This window comes from Babylonia areolata, chromosome 29 (genome assembly GCF_041734735.1).
Source record: "Babylonia areolata isolate BAREFJ2019XMU chromosome 29, ASM4173473v1, whole genome shotgun sequence".
Taxonomy (NCBI): Eukaryota; Metazoa; Mollusca; class Gastropoda; order Neogastropoda; family Buccinidae; genus Babylonia; species Babylonia areolata.
The window spans coordinates 39,758,795-39,783,587 of NC_134904.1; the positions used below are offsets into that span (position 1 = coordinate 39,758,795).

The following is a 24,793-nucleotide window of genomic DNA, read 5'->3' on the forward strand; positions in this document are numbered from 1 at the left end:
CACAGAGATTACGCAATGCTGTGATTGTGCCCTGTTTAAATAACCATTTTCAGGAGCGATCAGGACTTTTCTTATCGGTTAGAAAACTGTGAACGTAGTATTTATTTACCCCTCTAAATATTTTTGTTATGGCATTGTCAAATAATATACGAATGTGTGTTTTTGCGTCACGAAACAGTGGTCAACAAAGAAATATCGTCTGCTCGAATCTGAAAGTGAAACTATCCACATCAACTAAAACTTTACCATTCGTTCCTCGCAGCGAAGAAGCATCAGAACAAGATGTCAGTCAGTTAACAGAGTTTGTTTCAAGAGCTAAGAGATTGTTTGTCCTCACGGGAGCAGGAATTTCAACTGAAAGCGGGATTCCTGACTACAGATCCGAAGGTGTTGGGCTGTATGCAACGAGTAAAAATCGGCCAGTTAATTACGCCGATTTTCTCAACAGTTCCGAGATTCGACAAAGATACTGGGCGAGAAACTATGTAGGATGGCCACGTTTTTCATCTTTCCTACCTAACCAAGCTCACCGAATCCTCAGCCAATGGGAGAATGCAGGCAAAATACACTGGTGGGGTGTATGTGTGTGTGTGTGTGCGGGTGGGGGTGGGATTAGGGGGGTGCATATAGAAATCTTTGAAATGATGTTCACATTAATTGCTGTGAACCCCGAAAAACACAGTGTCGTTGCCTTTATGGCTGGGTAAGAATGGTCATAAACCTGGTAGGTATGATCAATTGTGGGATTTGCTGCCCACAAATACAGACAGAAGTAACTGCTAATAAAGAATATATTGTTCAAATTATGTAACCTGCAAGTAGTGTTCAGACTTAACAGCAGTGGGCAGTTCATCATCAGTGTCTTAAAGTGATACAGGTGTGTGAATATCAGCCTTCAGGTTTTGGAAATTGATCATAATTATTTTCTTAAAGTGGTATCCTCATGTGTGTGTGTGTGAGAGAGAGAGAGAGGGCTGTAGTTTTGTCCTGACCATGATAAGGTGAAGGTTTGTCCAAACGTTACTTCCAGATCTGAACTTACTGTTCTTTAGTTCCTGCCAAAATTTTCTCAAAAAGTTTCTCAAAGGATCAGCAGCCAAAAGACTGATGTTGTTTTGTGGGCAGGCTGGTGACGCAGAACGTGGATGCACTGCATTATAAAGCAGGAAGCAGTCAAGTGACAGAGCTCCATGGCAGCGCTCATCGTGTCGTCTGCTTGTCGTGTCACAGCAAGGTCCCTCGCATTGCAGTGCAGGCACAAATCAAGGCCCTGAATCCAGACTGGCATGCACACTCCTCACAGATGGCGCCAGATGGGGACATCAGTCTGACGCCAGAACAGGTCCAAGGCTTCAAAGTAAGCTTTGGATATTGGTTGCTTTTTTTTGACATTCTAAAACCAAAATAATAACTTAAAGGAAAACAGGAAAGATAGAATATTATACAGTTTGCTTTATGTCACTCATTTTCCACAAAATAAAAATACTTCCAGTTCATGTCCCTTGACCTTCATCTGTCTTCCTTTTCTTTTATGCTCATGGACTGCAACCCTGTTAAGAAATCCATTCTCAGATATATACTTTGTCTTAAAAATGTGTTTCATTCTGAATTACATTTTTTCATTGCATCAGGTACCAGAATGCCAGCGATGTGGAGGCATCTTGAAACCAGAAATCGTTTTCTTTGGTGACAATGTGCCCCGGACTACCGTCAACTTCACCTTTGACAGACTGGGAGAGAGTGACGCCATGCTTGTTGCAGGCTCTTCAGTTGAGGTAACGTAATATGTTTATGAGATGAATGTTTCGTTTTCTTCTTCTTCTGCGTTCACTTGTATGTGCACAAGTGGGCTTTTACGTGCATGACCGTTTTTACCCCGACATGTAGGCAGCCATACTCCGTTTTTGGGGGTGTGCATGCTGGGTATGTTCTTGTTTCCATAACCCACCGAACGCTGACATGGATTACAGGATCTTTAACGTGCGTATTTGATCTTCTGCTTGCCTTATATATACACACAAAGGGGGTTCAGGCACTAGCAGGTCTGCACATATGTTGACCTGGGAGATCGTAAAAATCTCCACCCTTTACCCACCAGGTGCCGTCACCGTGATTTGAACCTGGGACCCTCAGATTGACAGTCCAACACTTTAACCACTCGGCTATTGCGCCCGTCGTTTCGTTTTCAGTTATTATAAAGAGTAACAACAATCTTCTTTGAATTGTTCAATACATTCAGTGGCAACAAGAAATCAATGAAGATGATGATAAAAGAACTGTTGTCAATTATAACAGAGAATAACAATACTGATAGTGATATATGAAATTTGCATGGCAGGGTAAATAAACTAAACAGTTATACACGGAAAATGTTACATGTATGTCTGAGTGTGTATGTGTACGTGCCTGAAATCTGATTGAATGACACACAGCGGAAACGAATGAAGGGTGCCCAGTGGTAGACGTCAGTCGGCTCTACCCAGGTAGGCAGCCAGTTGTGCAAATGACCCCGTGTTTGTAAAGTGCTCAGAGCTTGGTCTCCGACCGAGTATAGGCACTATGTAAGTATCCATATCAATGTCAAATTTTGAAAAACAATCACACTCACTGAAAAATCAATACAGAAGAACAGATTCACACAAGTACACAGAAAGTTTTATAGCTGGTAGAGGGTGGTATGGAACAAGAGACTATATTTTATTTGGGTCCAAAGACATATAGTAGCAATCCTCAAGGACAATGTTACTCAAAATATGTTATGCATTCAGATAAAACAATAAACTGATGTTCTGTATATATACCATGCGTTTAATACAAACAAAATAACCCACAGCAACAAGAGTAGTTCCTGGCAAAATTTTGTTTTAAAATCCACTCTTATCTACGTGTGTGTGTGTGTGTAACTGAAGCCTAAATGACTGACGTAGGAAACAAATGACAAGCATCTGAAGGCAGTTCTCAATTACCTCTCCCAGCATAGCCGCCTGTGGTGTAAATGACTCCATGTTTGTAAAGCACTTTGTCTCTGACACAAGATTGGCACTATATAAATATTCATACCAGTTAAAAAATATATATGTGTGTGTGTGTGTGTAAACATTATGTCCATTTCGGTTTTCAGGTGTACTCAGGATTTCGCCTTGCCAACAGAGCCGCCGAGTCACATATACCCATCGCAATCCTCAACATCGGACAGACAAGAGCAGACAAGTTGGCCTCTTTGAAGATACGTTCCAGATGTGGACACACGTTGCAGCGGGTGCATGATGCCTTGAATCTACCCAGCTCCTGAAACGAGTCAGCAGGCTATGCAGTATTCCACCCATTTTTGTCTGGCAGATTTTACACATGCTCACTGACATTTACATATCTAGGTACTCAGGGTTCTCTTAAAATGGGTTTTCCATGGTGTGGTCAAGACGCCCAACAATCAGTGATTGCTCAGTTCTTGTCAACCTTCCACACTGATCTGAAGTTATAGGAATGGTGGTGAGGTGGGGTGAGTGTGTGTGTGGGGGGGGATGGAAGAGGGATACATCGATACTGAGGGAGGTGGGGGTGTTGTAATTTTCTTATTCAAAAGTGTAGAAAATGCTGGATAAATGCAGCATCTGAAACAGAGATCTGATCCACAGCAAGGCCAAGTTTGCGACACCAGTCCACAACAGAGTGTAAACATCGGTGTGGATTTTGGTGCGAGGGTGGAGAGAAAAATAGGTGAGTGCAGTTCTACTGTAATGTGAGGATATGATCAAGGATGCCAGGATGGGATTGACCTATGCACGTCTGTGTGTGGGCTGCATACTTAACAGCCAAATCCTTCATCCTTTCTGTGGGCCTCATTGAGACTTGAACTTGTGCGGGATTGTTCATCAGATCTCTTTTGGGATTCAAGATACTGTGCTTTATGCGTTTTGTACAGTTTTTATATCCAGTCATTTGACTTTTATATTTGCCTGTTTTATTTTACTTCTTTAAGTAACCCTCACAATCTCTGTCCAGATTTAGCAGTTATTTCAAGTGTGAAGATACACGATGTTTACTTGTCATAGATTTTCACTCACCCTGTTAAGTCAAGATAAAAATATCTTCCCAAATTATTAACTACCTTCAGTGGAGGCTCTGATTGATGTATGTTGTGATATTAGGAAACTGTTGTGACAAACAGAGGCATATACTATGCATGCTTTTATAAACAAGCTTGACTTTGTGTCGTCGTTGAGTTGTGGATGATTGAGATTGGTTGTGTCATTCTGGTTGTCCATGCCTGTATGTCTTACAGAACTGGGAATGGTGATGTATTCTTTGACAAGTATAGAACTAATTCATCTTGGTCATTATAAAGAAAGTGAAATGGCACAGTCTTTCTGTGTTGTGTTGAGCAGCAAATCTAAATCGGCCCAAACAGTATACCAGAGAGAAATCATGTGGGGTAGAGCATTTGGATATAGATGAGTAGAAAAAATCCTATTTCAGGTATATTCTTCATTATAAAATGTGATGGAAATAAGCATAACAAAAGAAATAGAGAGGCAGACTGCTGATCTACAACCTCTGCAGAGACTTTTCCAGTGTACATTATGTTGTTGTTGTTGCTGTTGCAGATTGTTATTTCCTTGTATTCTCAGCAAGATTAAAAAAAAAAGAAAAAAAAAAAAGGCATGCAGTGTAAGGTTGGGCTTTTTGAATAATATGGACAGCTAAGTACAATAGTTTGTGCATGAGGGCTTCTTACATTCAGAAGAAAAAATAATCAATTCACACATCTTGGATGAAAAGAAACACACACACACACACACACACACACAGTGAGCATGTCAAAACTGATGTATACTGTACTTTTTTTTCATCTTCACCACTTCAAGCACATTCCTGTGGTACATTCACTGGCAAAATATCATCCACATCTTTGTGAGCAAACTGAAAATGAAGGCACAGGCATTCAACACACCGAAGCAATCTTTACATTCTATTAAATGAGATTTTATGTGCTTGTGTTAACACCCGTCTTTTACAAATAAAAACATGGTACCAAACATAAAATCTTAATTAGTTAAATTCTGAACAAATCTATTTCCTTTATTTAAAAAAAAAAATGTATTCATTAAATTTCTTTACAGTATAAAATATGTTTCGTATAAATTCATCTCTAGATTGTAAACAAAGAAGTAAAATACTGAGCATTCAGTGAGATATCACACCAGCAAACAGCTGCAATCTAGGGAAAGTGAATCCACTGTCATGACTGGTATCTATGCAACAGCAGTAAGTTTGTTTCGCCTAATCCTCATCATGCCCTGTCACAAGTCAGACCACCAACACCAGAGATCCCTACTGCTTGCCTGTATTGTGTTGTCTTGGCTTACTTCCCAAAGGAACAGCCATTATCTTTCTGTGAAAAAAATGGCCAACGCCAGCAAACAACCATCTAAAAAAAATGGAGAGAAGATAAAATAAACTTAAAACAGAACAGAGAACCTTTTCCTTCTGAAATCAAATTTGCTTCTGCTGTACAGTCCTTTGTCGATCACTCTCTCACACGTTTATTTCATTTTCATTCCCTCTGATTTCTCTCTCGGTGACCTGGCCCAGCTCTTTGAGTCTTGTTCGCACACACACACACACGCCACTGTATCAGTTTTGCGTCCGATGCCAAATGCAAACAAGATTGTTGTCGGTCCCCCCTGCCACCACACTGCGGTCTGAAGACACGACTACAATGTTCATCACCACCTGCACACACACACACACACACACACGCACACACATGCACACATCACTGTATCAGTTTTGCGTCCGATGCCAGATACAAACAAGATTGTTGTCGGTCCCCCCTGCCACCACACTGCGGTCTGAAGACACGACTACAATGTTCATCACCACCTGCACAAACACACACACCACCACCACCTTTACAAATGTGTCTCTACAAAGTTTATCCTGAATATAGAGAATCAAGTACAGTGTTCGTCATCATCATCATCATGGAAACACTCTTACATAGTTCATCACCATCTGTACACACACACACACCACCACCACCTTTACAAATGTGTCTCTACAAAGTTTATCCTGAATATAGAGAATCAAGTACAGTGTTCGTCATCATCATCATGGAAACACTCTTACATAGTTCATCACCATCTGTACACAGAACACTGGCAGAATGAACATGTTACTAAAATGTTCCTCAGCATCAGAAATACATCACTTCGCTTGTGAGTTCACTGTTATGAAGAAACCATAGTGAAATTCACTGTAACTATGTTAAAATTGTACCAGTTACAAAGTCCACATCATTACAAAGTTCACTGTTACAAAGGACACTACACAAACCCACTTCTCTTATGGAATCATCAATACAGTGATCACCCACTGAAAAATGAATTCACCTTGTGATCAGCAGATCCAGTTTTACATGATTTTTTGTATATTCAGAGATGCTAATAGGCGATTGAGAAATATACTGAAAGTTGGAGCGGGGCACAGGGGCTGCCTATGGGCCCTAGAGAGGTGCATATGCAACAGCCTGATGAAGGGTCCAGGCACAGTCCCCAGAAGAACATGACCTTTTTTACCATTTTAGAGGCGAAAAATTCTAGCCTCTCCTTGCATGTTTTCAGATTAAAAAAAAAAAAAAATTTACAAGATTTTACAAAACTATGCACTGCAGCATACCCTAAACATTTTTGACTCACTTGTGTAAACAAAGTGAGTCTATGTTTTAACCTGGCGTTCGGTTGTCTGTGTGTGTGTGTGTGTGTGTCTGTGTGTCCGTGGTAAACTTTAACATTGACATTTTCTCTGCAAATACTTTGTCAGTTGACACAAAATTTGGCATAAAAATAGGAAAAATTCAGTTCTTTCCAGTCATCTTGTTTAAAACAATATTGCACCTCTGGGATGGGCACAAAAATTTTTTTTAAAAAGAAGCCTAATTATATGCAAACTGCATTTACTGTTATAATTATATTTTTTGTATTCTCTAAACTTAGCACTTTGACCTCTTATTCTGACCCAACAACAAGAGCAGTCATTATTATCATTTTTTGTTCAAACAGGAACTTCTTTTGCTAAGCATGGAATTTTTATTTACTTTTGCAAACGTTTTGGTGCAGAAAGTAAAAAAGGGAAATTACTCTGTAATTAATGCTAGGGGACTTAATTTATCACAAGTGAGTCTTGAAGGCCTTGCCTCTCTTGTCTCAAATAAAATGTGCAATTCACAGGAATAACCTGGAGGCCTCTCAGAAATACAGACATCAGTATGAACACTGAAGATTCCCATCTCTGTATATTAGTGCAGTCTTCATGTCAGGTACAACAGCACTTTGATTATAAATCATGTCCCAGACAAAGTATAGTCTCACTTCGACACAGATGTCATTGCGCAAATGCATACTTCAACCTCAACATTTTTTTTTTTTTTTTTTTTAATGGGAAAAACTAAAACCAACATAGAGCAAGAACAAGTGAAGGACTAGGCTGGGGTAACCATGGGTGTTTTTGAGGACACAAATCTGACAAACTCTCCCCCCTTTGAACTTTTTCAAGGGAGAATGCAAACTTTTCACACAAATTCATTTGTCTGCAATGCATGTCAACAACTGCGTAAGAATCGTGTAATCGACTCTACCTATATATGCAAATCATGCATTCACATCAGTGTTGTTAACGTATGAAAAGACAAAACATACATAGAGAAAAGCACAATTCTGTTTGTTATTGCTTTACCTTGACCGGAAGACAGCCTTCAGTGGAGTGATGGCCTATGGGTAACATGTCTGCTTAGGAAGCGAGAGAATCTGAACGCGCTGGTTCAAATCACGGCTCAGCCGCCGATATTTTCTCCACCTCCGCTAGACCTTGAGTGGTGGTCTGGACGCTAGTCATTCGGATGAGACGATAAACCGAGGTCCCGTGTGCAGCATACACTTAGTGCACGTGAAAGAACCCACGGCAACAAAAGGGTTGTCCCTGGCAAAATTCTGTAGAAAAATCCACTTTGATAGGGAAAACAAATAAAACTGCACGCAAGAAAAAATACAAAAAAATGGGTGGTGCTGTAGTGTAGCGACACGCTCTCCCTGGGGAGAGCAGCCCGAATTTCATACAGAGAAATCTGTTGTGATAAAAGAAGTACAAAATACAAAATTAGAAATGACTGATCCTAGGGCATTAAAAACGTTAAACTGGAAATACTCACATCTTCTTTGGTCTCCTCTTCACTCAGGCCGTCTACATCTGGCCACTCCAACACCTGAAACACACACACAAAACAAACAGGTGCATCACTCACACTCCCTACATGTACACACACCTGCAGACACACATGCACACTCAATACACACACGCACACACAAATACATACACATGCTCACTAAACAAACACTCACACACGCACAAACACACACACATACTATCCACACACACACACACACTTGTACCATTATACTCACTACACATACACGCACACACACTCAGTACACGCATGCCCACACACATATGCACACACTCTCCTCAAATTCACACACACAAACTCGCAACACACACACTCTCAACCTAAACACACTTGCACCAACAAACTCTCAACACACACACACACACATGCACACACTTACACTCAACACATGTACATTCCTGGTCATCCACAAAGCGCTTTGATCTGATTCATTTCTCAGCAGTATCAGACTAATTTTCTATACTTTCTCATGGGGGGGCTGTTGTTTGAAGGACGTGGTGGCGGTCTCCACTCTGGGAGAGACGCTCACTCAGTCTGGCTCCGCAACTAAGCCATTATTGTCGTTAGTAGGGGGCTTAGTAGGTGGTGTCCTAAGTACGTTAAAACAGAACAGGCACCACTGAACACCACCGAAGTGACTCAGCAGCAGTGCAGGGTCTCCTCTGGTGTGTGGCCTCCAGGCGACCTAACATCAATGGTTCCCTGTGGACTGCCGACGCTGGAACTGCGACGGACGAACCCGGGTGTGGCCGTGTATGGGGGAATCTAAATGAGCGGCGTGGGAGTAATGCCACTGAAACGGCGCAGATGATGGGGCAGAAAAAAAAAGAAAAAAAAAATTTCTATACTTTCTACACTCCTTCATCCAGCCCCCTCCCCAGTTCCCTTTCTTAATCACCCAAACCTAAAACCAACAGACTCCAGAATATTCATTTTAACAGAAGACGGGGCACTGCCGCCTGCGAGACCACATGTACCGAATGAAGCTGTCACACACTCCTGACTGCCCGTGTAAGACAGGCCCACAAACCCCGGAGCACATCCTGCAGTCCTGCCCCCTGTATCAAGATGCATGGACGCAGCAGTGGCCCTATGGAGCCACACTGGCAGAAAAGCTCTGGGGCACCAAAGAAGACCTCATCAAGACCACCACCTTCATTTCCAGCATAGGACTGCAAGTCTGAGACCATGATCACGGGGAACGCAGAAGAAGAAGAAGAAGAGAAGACCAACAGTTTAAGTGAGTAAATACTTTGTCTGCCTGTCTCTGATAAAAGGTTGACTGATCAAATCTTGTAACTGTTCAAGCACCTTAGCACAAGTCCTCAAGGCCTGACTAAGCGCGTTGGGTTACGCTGCTGGTCAGGCATCTGCTTGGCAGATGTGGTGCAGCATATATGGATTTGTCTGAACGCAGTGACGCCTCCTTGAGCTACTGAAACTGAAACTGAAACTGCACAAGTGACCTGAACATCAGCTCCCAGGACACTAACACCTCAACCGAGATCTTACTAGAAAATGTCGGGGGGAAAAAAAGATTCTTTAGCCAGGTATGAGGTGCTGTTGCATGAAAAACAAATATCAATCAGGCTATCACGAAAATGGAAAACATGTAGACACCATTTAGCTTTATGCACCAAATGCTGTGAAAAGTTCATGTTGTCAGTTGATTATGTTACCTCCTGTTCAATCTTTCTACGTACTGCCAACTGCCAGAAACCACAAATTGCTTATCCACAGTCCACGGTACTTAAACTGCCTTGAAAATAAATAGACAAATAAATAAACGTCCATAAATGACACAAAGACACACACCTGTGATGGCTGCAGTGGAGCGGAAAGAGAAGCAGGTATTGACTCAGCTATGTCCTTCATGTTGTACAGGTAAATATTCCCCTTGTCGTCACCTATACTCAACACACCTGCAATCAATATTCCAGAGCGTCAGTAACAGGATGTGACAGAATTCACACAAATTATAATAGTTGTGACAATACACAGGAGTGCACTGTTTTCTCCTTGTTTACACTCTCTCAACCTGCCATCATTCTGTCATATTCATGTATTTTGATAAATGTTTCAATCAAGTATTGTGGATGTCATCATCTGACAAAGTCTGCATTAGATTTTCATTTGATTTATCCACATATTTCTCCTTTCCATCTCAGTTGTGATCTCTTTCTGGAATAAAGCATTACAAGAACGCCAGAGAATCGACAGACAGGCAGAAAATACAAAAAAACTTAGCCGTATGAAGAGAACAGGAACAGGAGTCATGATGGCTGCCGGAAAAAAAGGGCGCTAGCCAGCAGGACAAAGGGGAGGTTACCTACTTCCGGGAGGTTATCGGCCGTAGTTGCTTTTGTTTTCTCCGCATAGGCGGATAGTAGTTTGCACAGGACAGGAATGTCAGACCCCTGCCGGAGTCTGCACTAGTTGGGTCACGGTTAAGTATGTGTAATTAAAAAAGCATTTTAGCAGAGATCATTTTTCGTCGTTTCTTTAGGCTTCCTTCAATCAGAAGGACTGTGTAATTAAAAAAGCATTTTAGCAGAGATCATTTTTCATTGTTCCTTTAGGCTTCCTTCAATCAGGACTGTGTAATTAAAAAAGCATTTTTGCAGAGATCATTTTTTGTCGTTCCTTTAGGCTTCCTTCAATCAGAAGAAGGACTGACATGTCATGAAACTTTTTTTGTTTTTGTTCTTTAGTTTCAAGAGAACATAAATGATAAATCCTGCTGATCAAGTCTTGCAAAGTTCTTGACGAGGTATCTTACGTCCACACACTATTGTCCAAAACAGGCCATTAAACAGCTGCGCACCGTTGGTATATCCCATGTTGATGTACTTGACGCCCACCTCCGGGAAAGTGAGGCGCAGCAAAGGGATAACCTGAATCTGCTTCTTGGACCCCCGAGAGGTGAGGTGGTCATCCAAACTCCACACCAAAATGTCTTCTGCTCCCACACACTTGGTTGCTGGTTCACACACACACACACACACACACACACACAAGATTACTTGCATTTCAATGTAATACAATTATATTGCTCATTCACACACACACACGAAAATGCTTACATTTCAATGTAATACATTATACTGCTTATTCACACACACACACACACATACACTGCTTACATTTCAATGTAATACAATTATATTGTTTGTTCACACACACACACACACACACAAATGCTTACATTTCAATGTAATACATCATTTTGCTCGTTCACACACACACAAACGCACACACACAAAATGCTTACACTTCAATGTAATACAACTGTATTGCTCGTTCACACACACACACACACAAATGCTTGCAATTCAATGTAATACATCATTTTGCTCGTTCACACACACACACACACACACAAATGCTAACATTTCAATATAATACAATTATACTGCTCGTTCACACACATACACACACAAAATACTAACATTTCAATGTAATACATCATTTTGCTCGTTCACACACACACACACACACACACAAAATTGCTTACATTTCAATGTAATACATCATTTTGCTCGTTCACACACACACACACAAAATGCTTACATTTCAATGTAATATGATTATATTGCTTGATCACACACACACACACACACACACAAAATTGCTTACATTTCAATGTAATACATCATTTTGCTCGTTCACACACACACACACAAATGCTTACATTTCAATGTAATATAACTATACTCATTCTCCCCCACACACAGAAATGCTTATATTTCAATTGTAATACAACTATATGATGACAACCCTGCAAGAAGGAACTCAACCCTCCAACACCTGGACAGCTACCATCTACACCGTATCATTCATTCATTCAAGAAGAAACCTATCCAGTCACTCATGGACACACCGATAGAAGCAAAACGTTCAGATGCCAACAGGGCATCAAACCCGTCTCCATCCAATCCCACTCTGAAAGCAGATGTCCGGCTCCTTACCCACAAGCCCGTTGTCCATGGCAACCAAAGAATCCACTTCCTTGGTGCTTTTGCCAGGCTTCAGCAACGTGATGGAAAAGCTGTGTTGTCTGAAAAATACAGTGAATACTTGACTGTGCGTGTGTGTGCGGTGTGTGTGTGTATGTGTGTGTGTAACTGCAACCAGAGGCTGTTTACAATTGTTACATTAGGTCTGTTTTCCACTGTCCAGTCTTTTATTGGAGCTCTGTTTATACTTCCTCAGGAGGTCACCCAAGAGAGGCATAGTGTAGCAAGTGTCAGTCAATGACCTGATGCATTCTTGAGATGTTATTCAGTCAAAAAAGAACTCGTCAGAACAATTTTGATGTTGGCGTAATGTCGAAACAAACGTCAAAACAAACTGCAATCGAGCGTAACAAAATACGGTGAAATCATAAAAGTTAGCATCTCTGTAGGATGGATAGGTCGAGGGTAGAGGCAAGACAAAATGCAATCCACTGGTCCTACAGGTTGGGCACAGAGCTAACAACCCAGTCCTGAAAAAAAAAAATCTTTGTTACGGAAACAGCAACAGAAAAACATTGCTTCCTTACAAGCCAGAAAGTATAATGGGCACAAAGTAAGTTCAGTTACAACAAAAATTACTGCTTAGTTGGAGAGCCAGACTGAGTTAGAATGCCCCTAAAGGGATAACCACCACTCTCTCCAATGACAGATTCCACAAATCAACCAGCATCAAGAACACTGGAAAAATCACACCAGTGGCATGAAGTAAAAGGAGAATTCAAAAGCAATGTCACCTTCTTCTTCTTCTTCTGCGTTCATGGGCTGCAACTCCCACGTTCACTCGTATGCACACGAGTGGGCTTTTACGTGTATGACCGTTTTTACCCCGCCATGTAGGCAGCCATACTCCGTTTTTGGGGGTGTGCATGCTGGGTATGTTCTTGTTTCCATAACCCACCGAATGCTGACATGGATTACAGGATCTTTAACGTGCGTATTTAATCTTCTGCTTGCATATACACACGAAGGGGGTTCAGGCACTAGCAGGTCTGCACATATGTTGACCTGGGAGATAGTAAAAATCTCCACCCTTCACCCACCAGGCGCCATCACCATGATTCAAACCCAGGACCCTCAGATTGACAGTCCAACGCTTTGACCACTGTCAACAGATTGGACTGTCAATCTGAGGGTCCCGGGTTCGAATCACGGTGACGGCGCCTGGTGGGTAAAGGGTGGAGATTTTTACGATCTCCCAGCTCAACATATGTGCAGACCTGCTAGTGCCTGACCCCTTTGTGTGTATACGCAAGCAGAAGATCAAATACACACGTTAAAGATCCTGTAATCCATGTCAGCGTTTGGTGGGTTATGGAAACAAGAACATACCCAGCATGCACACCCCCGAAAACGGAGTATGGCTGCCTACATAGCGGGGTAAAAACGGTCATACACGTAAAAGCCCACTCGTGTGCATACGAGTGAATGTAGAAGAAGAAGAAGAAGACCCAGCAAGAAAGGGGAATCAACAAAACCCAAACAAGGGGACAGCACTCACTCAACAAGTGAATGGCACGCAGATCACCACCACTCAAGGCCTAGCAGAGGGGAAGAAAAGTCTGACGAGGGTGGGGTTCAAATCACTCACTCAACAAGACGAGTTCTGTGGGACGAGGAGGGGACGGTGACGTTGCCTAGCGACCACCCCACAAAGCCTTTCTCCGTCACGGCCACCAGTGTGTTTTTGGAGCTGCTGAAGGCCATGCACAGAGCGTCCCCTACGCTGGCCGACGTCTTCAACTTCATCACCGGACTGAAACATCACAACGCAAAATACACACATCAACATTTGTTTGTTGGTTGGTTAGTGGGTTGGTTGGTTGATTGGTTGATGCGTGCGTGCGCGTGTGCACGTGTATGTGTGTGTGTGTGTGGTGCTGTGGAGAGTGGTGTGTGGTGTGTTGCATTGTATGTGTGCGTGGGTGTGCATGCTTGTGTGTGTGTGTCTGTACGCACGCGTGCGTCTGCGTGTGTGCGCATGCGTACACGTGCGTGCAGGTGTGTGTTAGTGTTAGTGTGTGGTTGTGCGTCCGTGTGTCTGTGTTTGTGTGATATTTACTTTAATCTTGATCATCATGAACCTAACAAAAACTACCCTTCAAAAAAAAAGTCAAGTTTGACTGGACAGTGTTTGTTCATTACAATATAGCACCTCACAGACACCAAAAAAATAACAGCACTGTTTTCATTCACAAGCAACAAACAATTGCAGTTACTTCACACCTCTAAAATAATAAATAAATAAACAAATAAAACTTATACTGCTGCATATCTGATTCTTTCTAAGTTCAATATTTCAGTTTAGAATTTTCCCCCCCGGCATACTGACAATACTGCAAAACTGTAGATGTATAACTCGACATGCAACACCTGTTTCAACCTGTCAATGACACAACATAAAATACACCGCCCCACATCACTGTTAAACTGTAGCAGCACATCACAATATGCAGTGCATTATCAACCTGTCAACATCACAATGTAAAATACACACACTAACAATACTGTTAAACTGTAGCAGCACATCACAATATGCAGCACATTACCAACCTGTCAACATCACAATGTAAAATACACACACTAACAATACTGCATTACAACATGCAACACCCCTTTCAACATCAAGACCTAAAACACACACCTACAATACTGTTAATAAACCGTAGTAGCACCACATTACAATTCCAATGTAATGTTCTAACCTGTCAACATTACATTGGAAAACACACACATCAGCATAACTGTTAAAACAATAGCACTGCCTTGCGAAATGTAAGACCTATGTTAATATTAACAAACAAACAAAAAAACCAAAAAATTCAACCAGGAACACTGAGACAGTCACGCTCATTGCAGAACTTTCAAGCATCCTGATTTCTCATCTCTTCTGAATTTATAAATGTAAGCATTCGGTGGGTTAGGGAAACAAGAACATACCCAGCATGCACACCCTCCAAAAACGGTGTATGGCTGCTACATGGCGGGGTAAAAAAAACAAAAACAGTCATACACATAAAAGCAGACTCGTGTACATACGAGTGAACGTGGGAGTTGCAGCCCACGAACGAAGAAGAAGAATAGAGATATGCTTACCTGTGGTTGACAGTTCCCTCAGCACCTGGTGTCCCAATGTTCCATAGCATGATGGAGCCGTCCTTGGACCCACCTGCCAACAGCACCAGTCACACCCGTCTTCACCCACTGATGGGGATACTTCTCTATTATGAGCATTTACGCCTAATCTTGAAAATAAGCCCCAGGCGTTTACAAATAGAACACACATGCAGATATCAAAAAGGAAAAACTGAACACAAGATACCAAACATTATCAAAAAAATCATTCATCCCCACCACACACACACAACCACAACACACACAAGCACACTCGCACGCACACACACAGGTCATAGTTCTTTTCCTATGTTGTTCAGGGAGAATTCAGTTTCACACACACACACACACACACACACACACACACACACACACATACACACTCACACACACACATATCGGAGTGGATTTTACAATGAAATTTTCCAATGACAACTCTCATTGTCGAGGGTTCTTTTACATGCGCTAACTGCATGATGCAAACAGGACCTCAGTTTATCATCTCATCTGATTTGCTAGTGTTCAGACGACTGCTCAAAGTCTAGTGGAGCTGGGAGAAAATTCTGGCTAGTGCAGGAATCAATCAATGCACTCGGATTCTCTCAGTTCCTAGGTGGACGCATTAACATTAGGCCACCAATCCACTTTATCCCGCATGTGACAAATCTTCCGCAGCAATCACTGACTATTGATTTCCTCTAAACTGTCGCTACTCAATACAGTATGCATATTCAAAGATAACAAGAAAAGTTTCAATATCAAATTAGTGGCTAAAATGAAAAATCTATATACAGACTGAGTTTTTTGTTTATTATTCAAGTACGAACAGTAAACGCAGAACGAGGATTTTTACCCCACCCCTACATTTCATCTGACCTTGACTCGTGGTCTGAGTGCTAGTCTTTCACATGAGATGGTAAATTAACAAGACCTGCTAGTGCCTAAACCGCCTTCATGTGTATGAACAGGCATGCACATCAAACATTCATGCAAAAGATCTGTTGATCAATGTCAGTATTTGGTGGGTTATGGAAACAAGTACCCACAGTGAACAGGAGCACACCTGAACGACAGGGGGTGAAAACAGTCCTGCATACAAACACCCACATGCAGAAACATGTGAACTGCACCCCACAAACATGGAAGGAGATGAGAACTAAAACATATGTCCGAAGCTAATACTACCCCATCCCCAGGACTACCAATGAGACAGATTATAAACAGCCAAACATTTATTCTGAGGCAGATTTTGTGAAGACACCATCCATAGATGGTAGCTATGTTGGCCTAATCATCCCAAATACTCTAACAGTACACACACCCACACCAACACACAGAAAAAAAATAACAACAGAAAATAACATACATCATCACCAACACACACAACTCTTAGAAAATCAGAAAGCCATTGACTGAGGAGGTGATTTATGGCTAATGGGTGAAAGGCCAGTTTTTGCATCTCTCTCTCTTTCTAAGAGATTCACACACACACACACAGACACAGACACACACACACACACACTCATTTGAAGATATTCCACAGTGCGAAGGTACCCAACAGAAAGTTATTTTAATGCCCTGTTTTGTCAGTTGGTGAATAATGTTTTATTTCCACTGTCATCTCAATTCGCTTTTTTGAATTTGAAGATTCTATAGCTTGTAGTACTGACTTTGAGTCTACACATAATAAAATTTCACTTACAGTTTCGGAATGTCTGAAATATAATTAATGTAGTTATCTATATTTACACTGTTGTAGGTTAATACTTGTTGATATGCATATACATATTCTCCCTTCCATGACACCTCATTCAATACACACCACAATCTCTTTAGACTTTTTCTTATAATAATAATTATACCTTTCCTCTGATACATAACATGAACACTTTTTTTACACTAATATTCACATGCACTCCCTTTCCTTTATCCACTTTACTCCTGTCGGTCTAAAAACACTTATAGTGAATAGACGTTAAACTGAAGATAAAACACACACACACACACACACACAAAAACACACACACACACACAAAAACACACACACGGCACACACACACACACACACACACGGCACACAAACACACACGGCACACACACACACACACACAAACACACACACACACACACACACACACACACACACACACACAGCACACACACAGCACACACACACACACGGCACACACACACACACACACACACACACAAACACACACACAGCACACACACACACACACACGCACACACAGCACACACACAGCACACACACACACACGGCACACACACACACACACACACACACACACAGCACACAATGTAAGTATAGAAAACTGACTGAAGAGGAGACTTGGGCAGTGCGGATGAAAGGCCAGACAGCTGATGTATTTGCGATGACCCTTGATTGTGCTGTAGCAGACCAGCTGGTCAGGGTATATCAGTTTGATGGTGCAACTCAGACCTGCAACATGCAGAACATGCTTCTTTACGCTTTGCACATAGCAAATACATCACAAAATTATCTTTCATTCAGGTAAACACAAGTATGGAGACACTTCCTGACTTTTAAAGCAAGGGAAAAAAAAAAAAAAAAAAAACCAATCAGCACTGCTATGTGATCCATCCCCATCTTTTTCTTCAGGGGCTGTAGATCATCATCACCCAACTCCTCTCACACATCCCCTCTTCCGAAGGATGTGATTATTCTAATTTACTCTGGCTGATTATTGTCGTTAGTAGGGGGCTTAGTAGGTGGTGTCCTAAGCACGTTAAATCAGAACAGGCACCACTGAACACCATCGAAGTGACTCAGCAGCAGTGCAGGGTCTCCTCTGGTGTGTGGCCTCCTGGCGATCTAACATCAATGGTTCCCTGTGGACTGTCGACGCTGGAACTGCGACGGACGAACCCGGGTGTGGCCGTGTATGGGGGAATCTAAATGAGCGGCGTGGGAGTAATGCCACTGAAACGGCGCAGATGATGGGACAGCAAAAATAAAAAAATTTAAAAAATTTTAAAAAATAAAAAAATTTACTCTGGCTGCTTTCAGACATTGGGCATCCTCAGTTAAGAACCCAAAGAGAAAGTGAAATATTTCGTTTTGCTCCATTTTATTGGGCTTAAAAGTTTTATTCTCCACCACATCACACTAGATTCATTCATACTGCTTTTTCTATACTTCCCCTTAATTTGAGCCTGTTGAAAAAACGTCAATGCAACAACAACAAAAAGTATAAGCTGAATTACATTTGGACACTCTCTCTGTGCCTGCATGCATGTGTGAATGCATACATTTCTATATGTCTATGTGAATCAACACAGGTGAATGTAAAAGTGACCAGCATTACCCACCAGCCACTGCCAGCACATTGATCTTCTTGCCATCGTCTTTTAAAGTGGTCCACCCCAGTGTATAGAAATCCTGCAATAAACAAACAGAACAATATATAGAAAGATCAGCAACACTTATCAAAACTAAAATCATATATACATAATATACAATGACATCCGTGATGATTATCATCATGAGGCACATGACATTTTAACGTAAAGTGCCCATCAACTGATTAAGACATACTATCTAAAAATGATGATAAAAAACAGATACTGGTGATGATGATCATCATGAGGCATATGACAAAACAATTCATGGATTCATGACAATGATGATTGATGTGTCTCAAGTTAATGACATTAGAATTACTGCCCTTGATGCTCAGAAAAAACAGAGGGCGCCAGATGAACAACAACGGTCAGGGCCAAAGCAGATGACAGACTAGTTTCTGTTTGTTTATTTCAATTATCAAATATGTTCTTCATTACACATGAGATGTGTTTTTCTTCTCATTTGTCCGAGCAACAACACAACAATGATGACAATTCCGATGTTGAAGATGATGACAACGTGATGATGAAACACACTACAGAACAGTTAATTTACTGAGTCCAACTGACACTCGAGACAACCAAGATGTCTACCTCAGCTCTGTCGGTATCCTTGAAGCGTTTCATGACCAGCCCAGTCAATGAGTCGATAAAACACACTGTGTTGCCTCCACATGTCGCAAGCATCTTTCCTGTTTCTCCTGCCAATTGATCAATATCAGGAAATTCTCATTACAATCAGAATAATAAATACACATATGAAATGAAGATGTACCAGCACATGTACACAAAGACTCCAGATGCACTTCAAGCAGTAGCTCTTTTCTGGACACCAGGAGGAAGGTGGCAGAATGGTTAAGACGCTCAGCTGCCAATACACAGAGTCCGTGAGGGTGTGGGTTCGAATCCCGCTCTCGCCCTTTCTCCTAAGTTTGACTGGAAAATCAAACTGAGCGTCTAGTCTTTCGGATGAGACGATAAACCGAGGTCCCGTGTGCAGCACGCACTTGGCGCACTGAAAAAGAACCCATGGCAACGAGATTGTTGTCCTCTGGCGAAATTACGTAAAATGAAATCCCCTTTCATAGGTACACAAATATGTAAGCATGCACTCAAGGCCTGACTAAGCGCGTTGGGTTATGCTGCTGGTCAGGCATCTGCTCAACAGATGTGGTGTAGCGTGTATGGATTTGTCCGAACGCAGTGATGCCTCCTTGAGAAAGTGAAACTGAAACTGAAACTGGACACCAGAGAAAGGGAGTGAAGAAGGCCAAAGGAGAGACATCATGCACAACAGCTGAAAACAAGAGAGGCAAGGCCTTCAAGACTCACTTGTGGCAAATTAAGTCCGCTAGCATTAATTACAGAGTAATTTCCCTTTTTTACTATCTGCACCAAAACGTTTGCAAAATAAATAAAACTTCCATGCTTAGCAAAAGAAGTTCCTGTTTGAACAAGAAATGATAATAATGACAGCTCTTGTTGTTGTGTCAGAATATCAGATCAAAGTGCCAGGTTTAGAGAATACAAAAAATATAACAGTAAATGCAGTTTGCATATAATTAGGCTTCATTTTTTATTTTTTTGTGCCCATCCCAGAGGTGCAATATTGTTTTAAACAAGATGACTGGAAAGAACTGAATTTTTCCTATTTTTATGCCTAATTTGGTGTCAACTGACAAAGTATTTGCAGAGAAAATGTCAATGTTAAAGTTTACCACGGACACACAGACACACACACACACAGACAACCGAACACCGGGTTAAAACATAGACTCACTTTGTTTACACAAGTGAGTCAAAAACAAGAACTGAAAGAGAATGACTACGCCTGAGTGTGTGTGTGAGTGTGTACGTGGGTGCGGGAGAGAAAGGTGGGGAGGAGGGGGACTTAAGTTTCATTGGCCTTCACTGTTATCAACTGGTGTGTTAAGACAAGCAGTACTTAACCGTTAAGATCTCTGGAACTGGCCATATGTATATGCCACATGGCATGAAAGAGGATTAAATAGGGGCAATATCCACAACTTTTTCCCCTCAAGACACAATGAGTAGTGTTCACAACATGGCATGGATGTTCACTCCACCAGTCACACAGAGAAGCTGAGCAGAAGAAATGTGGATAAAGCTGTATGTATAAATGTGAAGCAGAAACAGATTGTCACCACTGAATCAGAACTGCACCTGTTTTGTCCAGGCTGGGTTCGAAAGCGCACATCCAGATTTTGGTCGCTTTGCGTTTCTCCCCCTCAAGAAGACTGTGGCAACACAGGAAGTGCCGAGGGTCATACTCCCCCATCGCTGGCTGCACACCACAGGAGACAATTTCTAAAATTACTGAAGTGGGGAAATAACAAAGAAAAATAACAGAAAAAGATAATTTTTAAAAGGGTCAAGTCCTGATAATAAAAAATAAATAAAAATTACACTGATCCTGATATGTTGCTCCTATCCTGTAGCTCTGAATATATGATATTCAGATGAGACGATAAACCAAGGTCCCATGTGCAGCGTGCACTTAGCACATGTAAAAGAACCCACAGCAACAAAAGGGTTTTCCTGGCAAAATTCTGTAAAAAAAAAAAAAAAAAAAAAAAAAAAAAAAAAGTCACTTTGATAGGAAAAACAAATAAAACTGCATGCAGGAAAAAATACAAAAAAAAAAAAAAAATGGATGGCACTCTCAGTGTAGCAACACTCTCTCTCTCGGTCTCTGAAGAGAGCAGCCCAAATTTCACACAGAGAAATCTGTTGTGATAAAAAAATGAGAAATACAAATACAAATTTGGTTGCAGTCATAAATGTATATTTGTTGGAAATACATGAGTATGTAAGTAAATGCATGATTGTATATGTGTGCTTCCATGTTGGAAACCTGACCCTCATGTCATGGAAGGTTGGGAGCAAGTGTGTTCACAAAAAAAACATGCATGAATTTAAGTGTTATGTTTGTGTGACAATCTAACTCAGCCAAATCTATATTTCTAGCTGACTGAAAACATGCATGAATTTAAGTGTTATGTTTGTGTGACAATCTAACTCAGCCAAATCTCTATTTCTAGCTGACTGAAAACATGCATGAATTTAAGTGTTATGTTTGTGTGACAATCTAACTCAGCCAAATCTATATTTCTAGCTGACTGAAAACATGCATGAATTTAAGTGTTATGTTTGTGTGACAATCTAACTCTATATTTCTAGCTAACTGATGTCTTAACTTCTCAAAAAGAAATGTTAGCATTTTCAAACTATCTAAAAAAACGTCTGGATTTTCATCCTGCTTCTGTCCAGATTAAAAATTTTATTTTTGTAATGTCCAAGAACCAAAAGAATATGACATTCTGTCACAATTCAAACCGCTGATTCAGCAGGTGTGAGAATTTTTCTTTTATTGTGAATTCAGAAGCACATTGTCCTGTATCTGTGTATAATTATGTCATTATATATACGTGTCAATGAATGCATGCTAAATTATTCTTGATGACTGACCTGTTATCAGAGCAACACAATAAAAATAATGACAGTGTGTGACATGACTATGTATACTTGTGAAAGAGTGTACTATACTGCACATAAATTAATAATATTTATATGACACAATCATTCAAAATGCATACTAATAGCTGTCCATACTAGAGAGCTGATGACATCAGGTCTGCTTGATCTTTTGGTTTTTGGTTTCATCCTGCCAGTGGAAGTTACAGTGTCCCTCTTTCCTGAAAAAACAAACAGGCACATGAATGAAAATGAAGTAGAACACAACATCTTCAATTTGGAAGGTCAGCCATCATCACTATTGTTGACCTGTGTGCGCAGAGGCGTAAGATGAAACATTAAAATAGGTCTGTTTGGGACAACAAAAGGATAGAAAAGGGTCTAAAGCAGCCTCAGCACCCCAACCGCACACCCATGTTCAGTTTAGGCGCAACGTATTGCAGCAGGAAAAAAAATAGGGGTGGGGGTGGGGGAACCCAACTAGCCTAACATGGTATCTGGACAGGCTTATCCGGTAATCGTAGTGACCCTCAGGTCAAGACCTGGAGCGGCACAACCCTATCCTTCATTTATCGCGGGGCTACTCGCTAGTTGGGCAGGGGTCTATGCTGGGATTGTGATGAGCTCCCTCTTGAATGATACTATGGAGGGAGCCTCTACTGCTGTTGCATGCAGGGAGTTCCAGGCAGGAATGGTTGACAGGAACAAACTGAACTTGTATGGGTCAGAGGAGGTGCTGAGGTGTGCAAACTTGTGTCGGTGATTTGATCTTGTTTTGGTGGATCCTTTCTTGAGAAATTTGTCTGGAGGGATGTCCACAGTGCCATATACGATCTTGTGCATGAAAGCTAGCCTCTGCCTGTTTCATCGTGATTCAAGGGGTTCCCATCCTAGTTCTTGCAGCATGGATGTTACGCTGCTGGTCCAACCATAGTCATTGTATACATAACGTGCTGCTCTTCTTTGCACCATTTCAATCTTTCCCTTTTGACCTACTTTGTACGGGCTCCAAACTGATGAGCAATACTCCAGGTGTGGGCATACAAGGGTTAGGTAAGCACTGGTTTTGGTGGTTTTGTTGGACGTCTTCAGATTTCTTTTCAGAAAGCCTACCATGCTGTTGGCCTTGTTGGTGACTCATTACATGATCTTTCCAGTTGAGGTCACTTCTTATGTCAACGCCAAGATATTTCGAGCTGTCAACATGGTCGAGAGTGTGTCCTGTTATATTGACTAAAATATTACCTGCATATTCTAATGCAAATGTAGTGCTTAACAAGTGGTGAGTATGTGAGTGCGCACGTACGTGTGTGTGTGTGTGTGTGTGTGTTGTGTGTGTGTGCGTGCGGGAGAGAGAGGAGGGTGGGGGCTGTGTCGTTAACCTTAAATGTTATCAATGGGCGTGCTACCTTCTTTTACAGCAGACACTCAATCGGACATGTCTGATGATTGTTTTAAGAGGTGGATTAAATAAAATTTCTGAAGTGCGTCCAAACTGACCAACTACCTTCACTGCTACCAATTCTGGAGAATTAAAAATAGAATATTGTCCAAGAAAACTCATTGACTAAAAATGAAAATATACACTAAAACGGTAGCACGCTATATTCCGTCTTTTATTCACGTATTTGTTTTCTTTAAAATTACCCAATGACGTGGAATTACAATCATCACATTCAGCGTTTCTTTGCGTGCAACCCCATCCCTGGCATTACCTTTCTGACGATGAGAATTCCCGCAAAAACACGATCGTGGACTAATGAGAATGACTTCCCTTGGACAACACATTATTTTGCTGGTTGAACTTCTTCACTGAAAAACGCAACACATCCCACTCTTTTCATGTGCGTGTATGGGGAAGTATTTTTAATTCCTTTCTGAAGAAAAACTAACTTCAGGATATATCAAAATTCCTAACATTTTTTTTCTTTCTTTTTTTTGGGGGGGGGGGGGGGGGGTCCCTTTCAGTGTGTTTATACATAAAGTATTCGTGCTGTTCTTCTGTTTGTGCACGTACAGTTGTATGCGAATGAAATCTTTAAAGACAACGTTTTTAGTATAGCAGCATTATTCATAGATAGTGTTGACTTTCAAGTTTGTTATTTTTCTGAAACGTCCATTTCATATAGCATCTGCTGATATCAGTTACAGAGTTGGCTCGATCATTTCTTCTTCTTCTGATTAAAATTCTGCAATATCCATCAGTCGTTGCCGACCTTTAATAATGGTGACGTTTTAGGGGATCGCACAGCGTTTTTTTAGTGGAAACAAAGGATAGAGAGAAAAAGTAATATAAAAAAAAAAAAAAGCAAGCGAGGGGTGCGACCGTTAAGCCCCCCATCAGCCCCCTCCCCTGTCGGCCCTACGCCCCCCACTCCCAACCCACCCCATCCCACCCCCGTTCAGCCAGTTGTTTTTTCAGGGGGATCTCAGTATCTTCGATGTAAAGGCGGCACTGAGGGAGGGAGACAGGATGGTGTGGGTTGGGAGGATCGAGTTTCATCCCAGGCTGTGTTGGTATGGAGGAAGAAAGAGAATTTTCTGT

General features: G+C 41.4%; 2 protein-coding genes across 2 annotated transcripts; one reads left to right on the forward strand and one right to left on the reverse strand.

Moving 5' to 3' along the window:
- Positions 1-6: 6 nt before the first annotated feature.
- On the forward strand, positions 7-4,781 carry LOC143302227 (NAD-dependent protein lipoamidase sirtuin-4, mitochondrial-like). Its single transcript, XM_076616802.1, has 4 exons — positions 7-571; positions 1,126-1,357; positions 1,632-1,775; positions 3,122-4,781. Exons 1-4 carry the CDS (start codon positions 129-131, stop codon positions 3,290-3,292), a joined length of 990 nt encoding a protein of 329 aa, XP_076472917.1. The 5' UTR covers positions 7-128; the 3' UTR covers positions 3,293-4,781.
- Positions 4,782-5,657: 876 nt separating this feature from the next.
- LOC143302226 (leucine-rich repeat and WD repeat-containing protein 1-like) lies at positions 5,658-24,003 on the reverse strand. Its single transcript, XM_076616801.1, has 13 exons — positions 23,964-24,003; positions 22,387-22,469; positions 20,938-21,058; positions 19,348-19,454; positions 18,721-18,790; positions 17,708-17,830; positions 15,352-15,424; positions 13,847-14,011; positions 12,211-12,299; positions 11,067-11,222; positions 10,058-10,164; positions 8,207-8,260; positions 5,658-5,883 (listed from the first exon to the last, which is right to left on the reverse strand). The coding sequence occupies exons 2-13, from the start codon at positions 22,435-22,437 to the stop codon at positions 5,785-5,787; spliced, it is 1,215 nt and encodes a 404-aa protein (XP_076472916.1). The 5' UTR covers positions 22,438-22,469; positions 23,964-24,003; the 3' UTR covers positions 5,658-5,784.
- Between the last annotated feature and the right edge of the window lie 790 nt (positions 24,004-24,793).

Excerpts from the sequence above, each read along its gene's own strand:
- LOC143302227 (XM_076616802.1), top strand. The coding sequence starts at position 129 with ATGGCATTGTCAAATAATATACGAATGTGTGTTTTTGCGTCACGAAAC. Across the intron at positions 1,358-1,631 it reads AACAGGTCCAAGGCTTCAAA|GTACCAGAATGCCAGCGATG; the intron begins GTAAGCTTTGGA and ends TCATTGCATCAG. Across the intron at positions 1,776-3,121 it reads TTGCAGGCTCTTCAGTTGAG|GTGTACTCAGGATTTCGCCT; the intron begins GTAACGTAATAT and ends TTCGGTTTTCAG.
- LOC143302226 (XM_076616801.1), bottom strand. The coding sequence starts at position 22,437 with ATGAAACCAAAAACCAAAAGATCAAGCAGACCTGATGTCATCAGCTCT. Across the intron at positions 15,425-17,707 it reads CTGCCCAAGTCTCCTCTTCA|GTGGGTCCAAGGACGGCTCC; the intron begins GTCAGTTTTCTA and ends TGCTGTTGGCAG. Across the intron at positions 14,012-15,351 it reads GAGGGAACTGTCAACCACAG|TCCGGTGATGAAGTTGAAGA; the intron begins GTAAGCATATCT and ends GTGATGTTTCAG.